A 17,643-nucleotide genomic window follows, 5' to 3' on the forward strand; every position below is an offset into this window, starting at 1 on the left:
GGACAGGTGAACATCATGTGCCTAACCAAACCAAAACCAAACCCAGTGCCGCTGGGTTGATTCCGACTCATAGCGACCCCATAGGACAGAGCAGAACTGCCCCACAGAGTTTCCAAGGAGTGCCTGGCAGATTCAAACTGCCGACCCTTTGGTTAGCAGCCGTAGCACTTAACCACTATGCCACCAGGGTTTCCATCAAGTGCCTAGAGATGCGATATCTTGAGAAGGAAATAATAATCATTTATTCAGTATTCTCAGGAGGCCTGGTGGAGGAATGGTAAAGAGCTTGGCTGCTAACCACAAGGTTGGCAGTTTGACCCACTCAGTGGCTCCGCAGGAGAAACACCTGGAGATCTGCTCCCATAAAGATTACAGCCTAGAAAACCTTATTGGGGTGTTCAACTGCATCACTTGAGGTCGATATGAGTTGAAATTGACTTAATGGCACTTAAAACGACCTCATTCAGTATTCTGGCCAAGAATGTAAATCCTGAGTCTAATCACAAAGAAACACCAGAGAAACACAAAATTTGAATGTGCTATTAAACGAAAATAGGTCAGGGATTATATTCTTCAAAAATGTGAATGTCAAAAAAGACAGCAACTAACTGCCTCTATGGACAATTGCTTCCTTTGTCATGAGACCAGAAAAACTGGATAGTGCCCAGCTACCAATACTAAACATTTTGATCAAAGATTCTAAAGAAGAATACTGATCAAAAGGCAGAAAATGTAGAATAGAATTTAAAAATTCTCATGGAATTCAGATTTTCTGGAGCCACGGAAGCTGAATGTACCCCTGCAACTACTGCCTGGAGATAATCTTTAAACCTTAAACTCTAAACCAAAAATATCCCCCAAAGTTGCCTTAAAAATAAACAATAGTTTGGCTTAACTCATAAAGTATGGCTGCTTTGAATATTGTGCTCTTTTAAGAACTATATGGGGATCAAACTGACATCAACTGGAAAGATTAAATAGGAACTTAGGGGGCAGTGAGTTTATGTTAATGGGGAAGGAAAAATTTGGAAAGAGAGGTTGAGAATGACTGCACAATTTGAATGTAATCAGTGTTACTGAATTGCACATGTAGAAACTGGTGAATATGTTCGGCTGTGTATATTCTCAACAAACAAAAAATAAAATAGATTATTAAAAAAAAAAAAGACAAAGTATGCAGAAATGGTCCTGATTAAAGAAGGCTAAAGAGGCATGGACAACTAACACAATAATTGACTCTAGACTGGATCCATACTGAAGGGGAAAAAGGGCTATAAAGGACAATATTAAGTGAACTGAAAAAGCTGTAGTGTGGATGGTAAATTAGATAAAATCCATCAATGCAAATTTATACCATAATTGTATTATAGTTATATAAGAACACATGCCCAGTCTTAGGAAATACATACTGATATATTTAGAAATGGAAACCCTGGATGTCATAGTGGTTAAGTGCTACGGCTGTTAACCAAAAGGTCGGCAGTTCAAATATGCAAGGCACTCCTTGGAAACTCTATGGGGCAGTTCTACCCTGTCCTACAGGGTCGCTATGAGTTGGAATCGACTCGATGGCAATGGGTTTTTTTATATTTAGAAATAAAGGGCCATGTTGTAGGTAACTCATCGAGTGGCTCAGAAAAAAACTATGTGTGTGTGCATGATAAAGAAGTACTGGTAAAGCTAGTAAGTGTGTATATTAAAAAAAAGAGAATCAGCACACACACAAATGATAATACGAATGGGGCAAAATGTTAAAAATACGTAATCTTCGTAAAGTGTACGTAAGTATTCTTTGTACTAATTTATTTTTATAATTCTCTGTAGGTTTGAAATTATTTCCAAATAAAAACAAGAAAATAAAATAAAAACCTTAATCCTAAGATATTTGGGGGCAAAACAGGAAATCATCAAACCCAAAGAGAAAAATGCTAAAAGTTACAGTGATAAAATATACTATGAAATTCCAAATGACAATAATCTAGACCCAGTAAAATTACTATTCAGTAGTGAGGACAAAATAAAATATTTGTAGACAAAGACTAAGAATTTTACCACTCAGAAGCCCTCACAGAAAGAATGGCCAAGGGATATACCTCAGTAAAAGTAAAAATTGAACACTGAAGGAAGGAAGCAATGATGATAAATGGTGAAATACAATAAGCAATGATAAGCAAAGAAAGTACTGGTAAAGCTAGTAAGTACTGTTAAAAAATTAAGAGGAATTTTAAAATAAGGTAAATTAAAACATTAGGCAACAATAATACAGAAGATGGCATGAGAAGATACTGGAGAAAGTGTTCCATCATCTTGGTAAAGTTTGAAGAACAGAGGTATTATTTACTTTAGATTTCCTTAATGTAAGTACATGCTTTAAAAATGTAAAGATAAACTCTAAAAGATTAGAAACAGAATATGACAGTTCAATAGAAGAGGAAAGGGCAAAAGACAGGAAAGGAGAAAAAAAGCAGCAGACAGAAAAGATGATAATTGTGCTGGGTTGAATAATGTCCCCCAAAGATTCACGTCCTTCCCAGAACCTCAGAATGTGACCTTATTGGAAATAAAGTCATTGCACGTGTATTTATTAAGATGAAATCATACTACAGTAGAAGTAGTAGGGTGGGCCCTTAATCCAATATGGTTGGGGTCCTTATAAAAGGAAGAGACAAGACAGAGAGACAGACATGCACAAGGAGAATGCCATGTTCTCAAAGAGGTATAGATTGGAATAATGCATCCAAAAGCCAAAGAATGACAAGGATTACTGTCAATCACCAGAAGCTAGCAAAAGGCAAGGAACAATCCCCCCCCCCCCAAAGCCTTCAGAAAGAGCATGGCCTTGTCTATACCATGATTTCGAACCCTTAGCCTCCAGAACTGTGAGAGAATAAATTTCTATTGTTTTAAGCCACTCCATTTGTGGTACTTTGTCACAGCAGTCCTAGGAAGGTAATATAGTACCAATTTTGATTTTAAAGGTAACACAAATTCAAATATCTCAGTAACCACAACAAATATATGAATGACTTTGTTGAGATATTTTTCTGTTGGATTCTTTTATTTTAAATCTAGTCAAATACTGTACAAGCACAGAGATAAAACATATTACTAAAAAAAGGTTGAAAGTAAAGAAAAAATACATTGGGTGAAAATACTATCATTTTATTTTTATGCAAATAACACGCGTGTTCCTTTTTTTTTTTTTTGCCAACTGCACCATCCCCTGTGCGAGGTATTTCTGTAAGCTCACTATGCTAATAAAAATAGCACACTTACAAAAATACCACATGGGAGGAGGGCACAGTTGCCCCCCAAAAAAAGTAGAACGTGTGCATTATTTGTGTAAAAATATGGCAACCAAAAGATAACTGGTATAGGCCAAATAGATTTTAAGACAAAAGCATTATGAGAGATAAAAATTAGTTGCCATTGAGCTGCTTCTGACTCATGGCAACCCCACGTGTGTCAGAATAGAACTGTTCTTCACAGGGTTTTCAACGGCTAATTTTTCAGAAGTAGATCGCCAAAGCTTTCTTCCGAGGCACCTCTGGCACTCAAACCTACAACCTTACAGTTAGCAGCTGAGCAAGTTAACCATTTACACCACCTAGGAGTCCACTATTAGGAATAAAGAGTTATTATTTAATAATAAAAAGAAAAATCCACTAGAAACCAACTAGAATCAACTCAGAACGTGTTTTAGGTTCAATTCTGAACCTAAAAATAACATACCTTCTAAATATGCTAAATGACAGAATTATACAAAATCAACAAGTCAGCAATAATATTGTGAGAATAACATATCTTTGAGAAACTGATGGATCAAAGCAAATATAAAATGAGTATGGCTAGAGAAGATTTGAACATACCTAACAGATGTAATGAGAACTTTGCACGTCATGAGTATAGAACATTCTTTCTAAGCAGTAATACATTTTACAAAACTGTTTATACACCATGCTTCAAAAGAAGTCTCAATAAATATCAAAGAATCAACAGCATACTGCTCATGTTCTCTTTCTACCATGCAAGAAAATTAGAAAACATTAACCACCAAATCATCACACCAACACACACTTGGAAATAAAAAAGCACAATTCTAAGTAACGCATAAAGAAGAAATAGTAACAGGAATTAAAATTTTTTGGAACTGAACAGTAATAAAGCACTAAATTTCAAAACTTTCGAGAGTAAACTGAAACAGTACTAGTTTATAGCCTGAAATACATGTGATAGAAAACATGAAGGATTAAGAATTAATGTTAGGCTAACCTTAACTAGTTAGAAAAAGAACAAAGTTAACCCAAACAAAGGAGAAAAAATAATAACAAAGTAGAAAACAAAGATCAACAAAAGCAAAAGCTGGTTTTTGAGAAGACTAACAAAATTTTGACAGACTTTAACAAGAAAAAGAAGAGGCACATATTTACAATCTGTAAAAGAACACAGAAAGAAGGAAGAACTCTCCAAATCATTCTCCATGAAACTTTATAATCTTGATGCCCAAACTGGAAAGGGGTGGGGGGGGGGACTTGAAAAAAATAAAATCATAGGCCAGTCTTACACATGAATATCACTGCAAAAATCCCAAACAAATCCTAGCAAAGTATAAAAACTACATCAGGCCTAAGTAGGGTTTATAAAGAAAATAACAGTTTAACATGAAAGATATATAAATGTAATTGGCCATGTTAATAAATTACATGAGAAAAAAACATCATTTCAATAGAAGCTAACAAGAAGCACAAGACTTAAAAAAAAAAAAAAAAAAAACCTACCCATGATTTAAAACAAAAATCCTAGCATGTTAGTAACAGAAGGCAATTTTGTCCTATAGAACACCCACACTCTCTCTCACCAAGAAAGATCCAGAAGGATACACATTAAAATGTTAAAAGTTGTGACCTTCAGGTCATAGGAACATTAAGTTTTTATTTTATTTTTTACTTTTCTCGGTTTTTCACGTTGCACATGTGATACTTACGTAAAAATAGATTTTTTAAAAGAAAAAAACTTGATTTTTATTAATAAAGCAATACAAACTTAAACCACATTACATTTATTAAAACAGGTCTACAAATGTCATAAGACCTCTGTACAAACTGATATCATTACACAGTAATTTTCATTATTAGGAAGCTCTGTCTTATGAATGAACTGAAACTAGCTTTTCACTAATATCCACTAAGTTTGTATTGCCCTTAGGAACGTCCAAAAACAAATGTAGTTCTCTTCCATGGGACAGCCTTTTACATATTAAGTTACCTTTCCCCTTAATGTTAACCAAGCCCATGGTTCCATGTTTCTTCCACTGTTTCTTATACATACACCAGTTTTCAGAACCCCTGGCTATTCTGCTTGTGCTCTACATACCAGTTTGTTACCTAAAATTTAGTATCTATTACTGATATAAAAAAAAAAAAGAAAAAAAATTTTTTTTTTTTTTATTACTGATGTGATCTGACCAGTAAAATTAGAGTTATTATCTTCTAGGACCTGGGCACCACAATACTTGGTTAACTTTTTGCTCCTTCTGCTAACTTTTCAAACAGCTTTATGAAAATAGGGTCATCAACTAAAACACCATACTTATATAACTGAATTACTCTCAAGCCAAGTCTCCCCAAAAGGTAGTCAAGACGCACAGGAAAAAAAATGAGTACTTAACACTTAACCATGTTAAATTTTATCTTGCTTATTTTGGGCTACATTTTCACCTAGGGAGATAAATTCAATCTTGATCTTAGCATCCATCAAATTAGCTGCCCCTCCTATTTCTGAACCTGTCAAGAATGTCATTTTACTTCATCCATCCATCTATTCATTCTTTTAGGAAATGCTAATTCTATTCCAGGCAGTGTGTCAAATGTCAGAAACACAAAATCAAATAAAACCTTTAGGAGCCTAGTTAAATTCGCTGATAAACATGCTGAAAAGGACAGGATCTAGAGATCCTCTCTCCAAGCTGACGGTGGTTTATTTATCAGCACCCTTTGGGTAGTTACTGATCTAATTGCAAAGCTTTCCAGCATTATTTTCAACCAGTCCACGTTTCTCCAACAAAAAACAAGAAAGACTTACTGATAATAAGTTACACTATACTATGGCTTCTTGATGCACCAATCTAGCAATCCTAAGGGGAAAAAAATGGAAGGACAGTTCTACATGAACAATATTTTCCAAAATGTATTATAATTTTGGTATAGATTAACATTACGCTTACTAACTGATAATTTCGGACATCTACCTCCACTGACCTTTGAAAACACTGCTACTTACTTTTTCTCTTCTTATCTTTCCTAGTCTTCATAACTCCCCAAAGTATGTTGTCAAAGGCTCTGAAGTCACATTCCCACAGGTTCTTCCGTCCTCTGGGGAATAATTCATCCAAATGTGGAGACTGAGCTCATTTAAATGAGCTATGTATCTCTTGGAAACCCTCGTGGCTTAGTGGTTAAGTGCTACGACTGCTAACCAAAGAGCTGGCAGTTCAAATCTGCCAGGTGCTCCTATATGGGGCAGTCCTACTCTGTCCTACAGGGTCACTATGAGTCGGAATCAACGGCACTGGGTTTTTTTTTTTTTTTTGGTTTATGTATCTCTTATTATTTCTTCATGTGATTTAAGCAGGACAAGATAAAAACAAACTTGGAATCCAGTAGTCACACTCCCTCTCTGCATTACATGTCTGCCCTAAGTAGTGGGCCTACACTAGCTCTTGTTCTGGCTCTAATTGAAACTTCTGCCGTTTTCTTTAAAATTTTTTGTAAGTTTTTGTTTACTGAGGCTTTTAATAATATTTTATTGTGTTTTAGGTGAATGTTCACACAGCAAATTAGGTCCACATTCAACAATTTTTTATACAAATTGTTCCTTGTCTTGGTTACAATTTTTACAGTGTCAGTCAGCATTCTCATTATTCCCATTCTGTTTGTTCTGTTTCTATTGATCTACTGTTCCTTCCCCTCGTTGCCTTCTCATTTGTGCTTTTGGGTAAATGTTGACTACTTGGTCTCATACACATAATTGTTTAAGGGAGCACATTACTTACAAGTGATAGTTTTTTTTTACAAGCCAATCTATGAATGGTGACCTGCAGAAATAGCTTCAAGTCCAAGTTCAAAAGTTATCTTAGAGCAATAGTCTCGGGGGTTTATTCTAGTCTCTATTGGTCTAATAAGTCTGATCCTTTTTAGGAATTTGAGTTTTGTTCTGTATTTTTCTCCCATTCTTTCCAGAACCTTCTATCATGTCCCTCGTCAGAACTGTACTCTGCATTTTTTTTCTTCCAACACAGTTTGATTTTGTTCTACAGTATTTACTACAGTTAGCACCAAAAAGAAAAAGATTTCGAAAATGGTTTCTAATCAACAAATTGCATACAAAGAATTAGCAGACTTTGAGAATGTGGTTTTCTTTTACAGTTTGTAGATCATTTTTTCAGAAAATACTAGTAAAATAACCAAAATTTAATGTTTCAGTTCAATCTATCATTTGAAATTATGAACACACACACACACAAAATGTACTACTGTAAGAAGAACCTATCACTCAGTTCTTAAATATGTAGTGAAATTGCTAGGATTTTATTAAAGTGAGAATCCAATAATCAAAAGAGCACAAAATGGGAGACAGAAGATTATAGTTCTAATCCCAGACATGTGGTCCTAGTCCCACTATGTGACCTAGAACACGGCAAATAACACCTCTCTCATTCTCCTCACCAGTTAAATGCTTGAACTGGACAAGACTAAGGGGTTCCCATGAAGGTATTTCAGAGGATGGCTTAGGTTGCTGGGCAAGTGAGTCTCTGAAACCCTCTCTGCAGCCTGACTCACCAATCACAATGCAGAACAGTTCAGTCTTTATCTGGTAGCCTGTGAAGAACTGCCAACATGTGAAAAACCAACGGACCAAATCAGTAAAATTGAACCTTATTTTAAAACAATAAAAAAAAAATGCAAAAGTCCACGTAAGCTTAATTTGAAAACTACTGCACTAAACCATTTCTATGGTCCTTTCAAACTCTAGAATTCTACCACGCTGTATCTATTTACTTACAGAAAATGTATTTTTCTTTGAGTACGCTTCTATATTCTTAAATCAAAGATTAGGTGCTTGGTAAATGCCAGGCACTGAGCCAGACTCACTATGAACTTAATCTCCAAAACTGTTTATCACCATCTGCAAAGCTTTACAGACTGGAAACTGAGGATCAGATAATCTAAGCGGTATCCCACATCATAAAGCTAGCATGGTATAACCAGAATTTGAACCTTTATTTATATTGTGCGTGTGCGTGTGTGCACGTGTGTAAAATGCCAAGTTTAATTAGGAATTTAACAGCTTAAGGCGTAGATTTGTTAATTAACAGTATAATTAAAATATAAATTAAATAACTGAATTCAAATTTTTATTTGGCCCTGAATTCTAAGCCCGTAATTTCTGATTCAAGTAAAATGGCAAAGCCAATCAATGTTTCCATGTTAAATACGTTCTCCTAAAAAGGCAAATATTTTAAAACCTCACTGAATGATACTAATCACAAGGAGGGCCAATTTAATCATTAAAAAACAGGTTTAACTTTAATTACTTTCAAGAAAAGCAAATTACTATTCCGTAGCATTTGTTTAGAAACCTTCTATTAATAGCCAAAAATGACTTTTAAATGCTTTATTGATCCAGGGACTTCCATGTCTAGGAATTTTCTATTTGTATACTGCCCCCAAACAAGAAACCATACATACATAAAGGAAAGGCTCAACATATTATACCTACAGAATGGGATATTATGCGGTCTTTAAGGAGACAAATATTTTGTGTATGTGAATACATACATATATACATACACACAATGATATGTAAGAAGTGCAAAAATACATTTCTCAGTGAAAAAACAAGGCACTGAGCAGTGTGTCTGGTACATTCTCATTTGTGGTTAGAGGGCTGAGAAAAGAGATACAGACAGACATGATTATGCACGTAGAGAAAATTTCTCCACAGTGGCTGTTTCTTGGGATGGGGCCTGAACGCACAGCATAGAAGAGAAACTGATGTGTCACTGTAGGCCTCTTTGTTTTAGATTTTTTAGTGCTTATGTTACTTTTCCAATAGAAAAATTATTAAAGTATTAACTAAGAAATTGCTTTAACAACTGCTTCTATCTAAATGGGTAGTTTCTATGAACAATGAAAAATTCTGAAACCGAAATGGTTTTGAATTTTACACTTCAATCATAGATCTCATAATTTCATTATACATCTTTCCCCTCCAAAAATGATAAAATATATGTGTGTGTATGTGTAAAATAAAATCTAGTCAATTCTTTATTATACAATAAAAATTACTACCTGTTGCCACTGAGTCAATTCCAACTCATGGCGACCCCATAGGACAGAGGAGAACTGCCCCACAGAGTTTCCAAGGAGCACCTGGTGGATTCGAACTGCTAACCTCTTGGTTAGCAACTATAGCACTTAACCACTATGCCACCAGAGTTTCCACAATAAAAATTAGTAGGATCCAAATGTATGTATGAGGCTATTTTAAAAGCAGTCTCTCTTTTTAATACTTTTTATAAAAGGTACTTCACAATACTTTTTCACATGTTCAAAATACTTCTGGCATGCCAAACCAAAAAAAAAAAAACCAAACCCATTGCCGTTAAGAAGATTCCGACTCATAACGACCCTATAGGACAGAGCAGAACTATCCCATACAGTTTCCAAGGAGCACCAGGTGGATTCAAAAGGCTTAAAAGTATGAATTCAGACTCATTCTATTTCAGAACTGAAAGGGGCCTCTGAAGTCATTCAATATAATTCCTTAGATGAAGTAACTGAAACCTGGAAGTTAAGAGAGCTGCGCAAAGTCAGAGAAGGACAAGAGCTGAGCTGACCTCCTGGTCTGAGTCTACTATTCTGTTCTAATTAGCTTCATTTGTTGGAAATAGTATAGATCAGGTAGGCAAGACAGAGGCAGAGCTTCTGGATTTGGATTTCTGAGGGGTGACAGAACAGAAAATCTTTTCCAGCAGATACCTAGCCATTAGTGTAAGGTATGGTAGGGAAAGTCGAAGGAAAAGTAACCTATTGGCACTAATTAATTTCTAGTCACATCACTTGGTCCAATACTAGGACAATTCAATTCTCCTTCTGAATAAACAAAGAATGGTAAATGGGAGATAATACTAAATCAATTCTTACTTTTTGAAAATAGTTTACAGTGGGAGGCAATATCTTTATCAACAAGAAATATTTAAAATACCTACTTCAGGGCAGCTCTAGGGTCAAGGGAATTTGAATGCCAGTTTCTTTTTTAAGAGAAAAAGAAATCTATTCAAACTTCCTTTGACAGGTTTGTGATACTAAGGCTGCAAGGGGGGCGGGGAAAAAACCCACTGCCGTTGAGTCGATTCCGACTCACAGAGAACTTATAAGGCAGAGTAGAACTGCCCCATAGGGTTTCCAATGAACGCCTGGTGAATTCGAACTACCGACCTTTCGGTTAGCAGCCCAACGCTTAACCACTATTCCACCAGGGTTTCCAAGGCTGCAAGAGAAAGTCTTATAAATAGGTTCATTACGTTTTTCTGACAAGGCAATTTACTCGATGCCAATCCAATGTTAAAAAAAAAAAAAGTTGGCTTTTTTTTTATATACTACATGTGTGCTTTAGTTTACCTCAGTCCTTTTGATAATCATGTATGTGCTACAACATTTACAATCTTTTCCTAAGACTTAGATGATAATTACCCATTTGATGATTATAGTCTTATGATAGTTAAAATTTCCTTTATGACATACTATTGGTTGTATCCATGATTAATGTGCTACTACATCCTTGGTGAGGCCCTGGTGTTAGGAATGCAACCCTAGCTGTAAGTCTTATGAGGTGCTCAGACAGAATCATTAACTTTACCTTCAGCCTCTATTACAGGCTAGTCCCAAGCCCACTAAGCAATGGTACAGTTTGGCAGTCACTAAAATAAACTGCCTGTTGGAGGAATTGCTAATGAAGTTGCTGATAAAGGAATTGCTTATGTAAGTTGTATCAGTGATTCTCAAAGGATAGTATGGAGACCCCTAAAGGTCCCTGAGTACTTTTCAGGGTTCTACAAGGTCTAAACTACTTCATAATAATAAGATATTATTTGCTGTTTTCATTTTATTGTCTCATATATGTACAGTGGAGTTTTCCAAAGGCTACATGGCATGTATATTATATAATAAAATGCATCAACATTTGGAAAATATACAAAACTAAATGAACCAATATTTTCCAAATGACCAAAGCATAATGTTACAAGATCAAGCATGGGTAAAACATCCATTCAAAGGGCCTGAAAGAACATGGGATTTTAATGTGACAGAGTACAAAATGTTCACTGATATGGTTTCAGATTCCACATGGAAAATAATATTTAAGAAACACCACTTGCTGAGTTTCGGTACAGTACCACAGAAAAATATCCAGTTACCTGAAAAGGCTATTGAAATACTCCTCGATTTTCTAACCACTGTACACATCTTTGTCAGGCTGAATTTTTTTAAGATTTATCAACCGAAACATATTACAACAGATTGAATGCAGAAGCAGATGAGGATCCAGCTGTTCTCTATTACGTCATGCGTTAAGAGGTTTGCAAATACATAGAACAATGCCACTTTTGCCCTTTTTTTTTTTTGGTAAAGTTATTTTCCACTAAAAATTTATGATAAAATATAATGAGTTATTTTTTAAGCGAATTAAGAAATATTTTTAAATGTTCTCAATTCTCATGTCTAATACGGTAAATATCAATAGATATACCCACATAAACAAAAGCTCTTGGGGGGGTCCTCAATAATTTTTAGAATTATAAAGGGATCTAAAGACCAAAAAATTTGAGAACTACTACATGGACTTAAAATTGCTGGACAGACTAAAAATGTTTTTCTGCTATACAAGTTGGGTTGTGCATATGTTATATTTAAATGCTAATTTTTTAATTAATACTAATTAGATAAATAAATATATTAAAATAGGGCTACTAATTTGACAGGACTCTTTCAAAGAAATTTATTAAGGTAAAAACCAAAATAAAGGTATAAAGCTAACTCTAAGGAAGTAAACGTGCAGTCTGATTTAGCTGACGGGACTTTTGTGCACAGCTTAACAAATTAACCCCATCAACTGGTTCTCTATCCCTGGGATATGGCTGCACAAGGTAGGCTGATTTCTAGGAGGGAAAGACAACTGACACAAGGGTGGAGAAGGGTGGGAGGATTGGGAGGAAAGGGTTTTCTCCTCTCACACTTCCGGCTGTTTATTTCCCAACCATGTATCCATTTCTAAACCACTGTACTCGTAAGTAACTAAGATTCTGTACGTTCTGTCCAAAACCTAACAAAATGAGCCTGGACCCAACTTATAGGTTGATGTTAAGATAACTGGGAGGGAAAGTCTTCTACAGCTCAACTAGTTACAGATAAGCTTAAGGCATGTTTTTTTCCTAAGAAAAAAACATAGCTAACGAGTAAGAGTTGTGCCTTGAAATTCTTTCTGGAATGAGACAAGCTATAAACAAACAAAGCTGCCTGCCACAAATTCCAGCTTAAGGAGAGACTCTTAAAAAGCTACACCAAAAGAAAAACAAAAAACTAACACCATACAGCCAACCATCTTAGAAAAGAATAGCACAAAATTTAAAGATGGAATCACTAAAATTTTTCTGAAATTCCAAGGGATACTAAGGACTTTCTTGAGTTTTAATTTGCAAAATGAGACACGACAATCAAACAGATTTTTTTTTGGAGAATAAGTTAAGCACTTTTTCTGGACACTGATGTACACAATATTTAATAAGCTACTGCATTTGGACGTAGCACTGGTATAGTGGGCATGGTATATTTACAGACTAAGAAGTACTGTAACATCCCATGTACGAAAAACACCTAATTAATACACTGCAGAAAGCTGGGATTTATTTATAGTTCTGAGCTTCTCTTGCTCAGACAACTCTCACATCAGGCATTATTCCTGTAATTTTTCCTACCTTTGCTTTTCAAACTACTTATCAATTCTAAGCATTAGCCCTGACTTAGGGCTTCTGTTTGATATCTATGCTGCTGGTGGCAACTAATACAAACCCCCTGTGTAACAGCTGTGGGGCAGTACTCTTCCTCTCTCCATCTCCAGAGAAAAATATTGTTTAAAGGTCTGCTGTATTCTCAAACTACTTACTCAACATCCTCTCATCCACCCCCAAAAGATGTACCGTAACTAATTTAATCATTCAAAAACACGCACAGAAATAAAAACAGAAAACATTGCTCATGTGGTATTTCTTACACAATGGCCCCAAAATGTCAGTTTTATACACTGTGACTACAGTATCATTTTCAATTTTAGAGAAACAATCAGATAATCAAATAGAATATTTTTCAAAAATGACTAAAATCCATGGAATCAAACCCCACAGTGGATAAGTGGTAAGCTGCTAACGAAAGAACTGGCAATTCAAATCCACCAGCCGATCCTTGGAAACCCTATGGGGCAGTTCTACTCTGTCCTATAGGGTTGCTATGCATCGGAATTGACTTCATGGCAATGGGTGTTTTTTTTTTTTTTTAAACATTCATTCATTAACTTGTGGCCCACTGAAGTAATGCAGTCCTTTACATCCTGCTCTATAATATACATCTTAAATTTCTAATTTCTTACTCACAAAAATAACACTAAAAATAGTTGCAACATCTAAGCAAATGCCAAACTGCAATAAGCAGTTTAAAATAAGCATACTAAATGCCCAGTGAGAAACAATGCACGGCAACACGATTAGAAATTGTAGAATTTTTACCTTAATTCTTCTCTCAGTATCATCTAATTTTAATTCTGCTGAGACCAGTTTCTTTGCCAAATCATCTCGTTCAGGTAGATGTCTAGCTTCAGAGATCTTTTTCAGCTTCTTTAAGGAAAATTTTGTCCTAAATAGTTCACCTTCTGTATCTTTTACCCTTTTCTCAGTTGCCCGTTCTTTCTCTTGAGATTTTCTTAGACGTTCCTTGAGTGCTGTAATCTCATTGTTATGTCGAAGTATAAGTTGTGAAATTTCATTTTCTGTATCTTCAAACTTATTCAGGGCTTTCTCCTGTCTATACTGAAGCCTTTTCAAAGCCTTATTTTCTTTTAGCAGCTCAGCTAACTTGACCTGAAGTTCAGTCACTTCATTTTGCAACTCATTGATTTTTAGCAGTCTTGCAGAAAGAACCCGTTTTGTAACAAGATCAGGATCTTTCCGAAGTGTTTCCCTATTGAGGCTCTGGGAGCGATATCCGCCTCTGACTCCCTTTCTGTTTGGTAGACTCTTAGGGCTTGATTTTCCAGGGGCTAGAAAAAGAAATAACGTAAAAAAAAGCTGTACCAAATGTTGTAGTATTTATTCATTTCAACACAGTCAATCCTTAACATTATTTTTTTTTCTTTACAAAAGGATTTTACAATACTTAAAGAATATTCCAAACCATCAGAAATGATATACAAGTAGCTTATATGGGATTATTTTGCATTGTTTTAAAAGATGGCAGGATGAGCCTTTAACCCCTTTTACCCTTCTACATAGGATGGCAGGATGAGCCTTTAACCACTTCTACCCTTCTATATAGGATGGCAGGATGAGCCTTTAACCACTTTTACCCTTCTATATAGGATGGCAGGATGAGCCTTTAACCACTTCTACCCTTCTATATAGGATGGCAGGATGAACCTTTAACCACTTTTACCCTTCTATATAGGATGGCAGGATGAGCCTTTAACCACTTTTACCCTTCTATATAGGATGGCAGGATGAGCCTTTAACCACTTTTACCCTTCTATATAGGATGGCAGGATGAGCCTTTAACCACTTTTACCCTTCTATATAGGATGGCAGGATGAGCCTTTAACCACTTTTACCCTTCTATATAGGATGGCAGGATGAGCCTTTAACCACTTTTACCCTTCTATATAGGATGGCAGGATCAGCCTTTAACCACTTTTACCCTTCTATATAGGATGGCAGGATGAGCCTTTAACCACTTTTACCCTTCTATATAGGATGGCAGGATGAGCCTTTAACCACTTTTACCCTTCTATATAGGATGGCAGGATGAACCTTTAACCACTTTTACCCTTCTATATAGGATGGCAGGATGAGCCTTTAACCCCTTTTACCCTTCTATATAGGATGGCAGGATGAGCCTTTAACCACTTTTACCCTTCTATATAGGATGGCAGGATGAGCCTTTAACCACTTTTACCCTTCTATATAGGATGGCAGGATGAGCCTTTAACCACTTCTACCCTTCTATATAGGATGGCAGGATGAGCCTTTAACCACTTCTACCCTTCTATATAGGATGGCAGGATGAGCCTTTAACCACTTCTACCCTTCTATATAGGATGGCAGGATGAGCCTTTAACCACTTTTACCCTTCTATATAGGATGGCAGGATGAGCCTTTAACCACTTTTACCCTTCTATATAGGATGGCAGGATGAGCCTTTAACCACTTTTACCCTTCTATATAGGATGGCAGAAGTCAAACACGGGCATCATCAGCATCAGCATGATGCATAATAAACACCTGATAAACACACTGAGACATTCATTTGTGCCAAGGTATCTGGAATTATTTGAAACGTGAAACTTTATGTTTTCTCTTAAATTAACCACAACTTTTTTTCTTTATTTGGGCAAATAAGATGAGAGTATACTGTACAGTGAAAAGCTCTGGGACTCAGATTTACCACTCAATAACTCCTTGGGCAATTCAATTAAACTTTTCCAAGTCTACTGTCCCCATTTATGGAATAAGGATAACACTACTTGCATAACTAAGTTGTTGTGAAGGTTAAGTTCATGTATGTAAAACTGAACGTGCTATATAAATATTCTACATTAGTAATAAGAGCTTACATCCCATTTATTAGTGACTGAAAATGGGAAACACTTAGCAGTACACATGTGACTCTAATGCTTCCTTCAAGGATTTCTTTTGTGTAATATTCAAATCAAAAAAGCATTTAACACAATTTGAGAACAGGACAAAAACAAAAATTCACATTCTAAAAAATACAAGCATCTGAAATCTCGAAAATATACACATTAAATCACATTTCACAAGAATTTGGAATAACGAAATTATTTTTACTTGGTTTAATACTACATTAAGTAATATTTTACTTGGTTTGAGATTTACCAGTACTAATCTTAAACCAAGCACCTGTCCTTTAAAAGAGTCGTCTAAAAGTCTGCCACATGTGAAAATAATCTCCAAGATGACTGCCTTTTTTTCAAGGAGAAAATCAATCCAGAGTAAAGAAAATGAAGAAAAACAAGAGTATCTAACCTTTCCCTACCCACCTGCCCAACCATGGATACTCTGATTCCATTATGTAAATTTATACAGAACAACAAATAATATTTACAATTTAACATGATAAAGTTTCATTTAAAAGATAGAAGTTTTACAGAAGCTGTTTTAAAAATGTATTGATTTGGGATTCCAGCTACATATGCTTGAATATACAAAAGGAACTGGTAAAAAAGTTCTTGTTAGCCTGCATCAAGTCTGCCCTGATTCATGGCAACACCACACACAATGGAACAAAATGCTTGCTGCCCAGTCCTGTGCCATCCCCGTGATCGGCTGTAGGTTGGATAATGGTCTGTTGTGATCCATAGGGTTTTCACTGGCTGATTTTCAAAAGTAAGTCACCAGGGCTTTTTTCGTAATCCATTTCAGTCTGGAAGCTCCACTGAAGCCTGTGGAGCATCAGAGCAAAACCTAAGTCACCACTAATAGATGCGTGGTGTCTATGCAGGAGGTGCAGGGGCCAGGAAGTAAACCTGAGTCTCCCACAGAGGAAGGAGAATTCTACCACTGAACTACCAATGAGGAATACCTATGCTATCCAGTATAGTAGCCACTAGCCACATATGGCTACTGAGAAACTTGAAATGTAGCTAGTCCAAACTGAGATGTGCTGTTAAGTGTAAAATACACACTTGAATATCGAATATTTAGTACCAAAAAGAATGTAAAATATTTCACACAGTTTTATACTGACTGTATGTAGAAATTAAAGTATTTTGCATATGTTGAGTTAAATAAAATTAATTTCACCTGTTTCTTTTTTACCTTTTTTATTGTGCAGTTTGCATTTGTGACTCACAGTCCTACTGGACAAGAGTGCTTTTAGAATGTAATCTTAAACTTGCAGTGTTCACCATTTCAATTTTCTGTTTTTCCCACATTCTGAATTAACAGTTGTGTTACACATGTTACTGTAAAATATGTACTCAGCTCTTGGCATGACAGAAACTTTATACACAAAAATGATTATACATAAAAATGAATTTAACTGCTTCAAGTCTCTGATTTTTATGTATAAAATGACACTGCTCAGAAGACAAAATTTCATACTAACAGCAGCTTGTTTTATTTGAACAAGCTGAAGCCTAAATAATAAAAACCAGAATCAAAATTTTCCACTAATATCTTACTTCAATTTTTATTCATATATGAAAGGTTTCCATAATCTAACTTTTTTACATCCTAAACACCTGCAAATTTATTTTAAGCATATCCTATTATTATCAATACAAACTGATCATTAAAAG

General features: G+C 35.5%; 1 protein-coding gene across 4 annotated transcripts in view; it reads right to left on the reverse strand.

The window, feature by feature from the left end:
- The window catches only part of LCA5 (lebercilin LCA5), a 45,280-nt gene that overhangs the window by 13,669 nt on the left and 13,968 nt on the right, over window positions 1-17,643 (reverse strand). For all 4 annotated transcript variants that reach the window (XM_049896084.1, XM_049896075.1, XM_049896064.1 and 1 more), the window contains exon 3: window positions 13,841-14,370. In XM_049896084.1, the coding sequence (XP_049752041.1) occupies window positions 13,841-14,370 (530 nt within the window). The remainder of the gene's footprint in view (window positions 1-13,840; window positions 14,371-17,643) is intronic.

This window comes from Elephas maximus, chromosome 1 (genome assembly GCF_024166365.1).
Source record: "Elephas maximus indicus isolate mEleMax1 chromosome 1, mEleMax1 primary haplotype, whole genome shotgun sequence".
Classification (NCBI taxonomy): Eukaryota; Metazoa; Chordata; class Mammalia; order Proboscidea; family Elephantidae; genus Elephas; species Elephas maximus.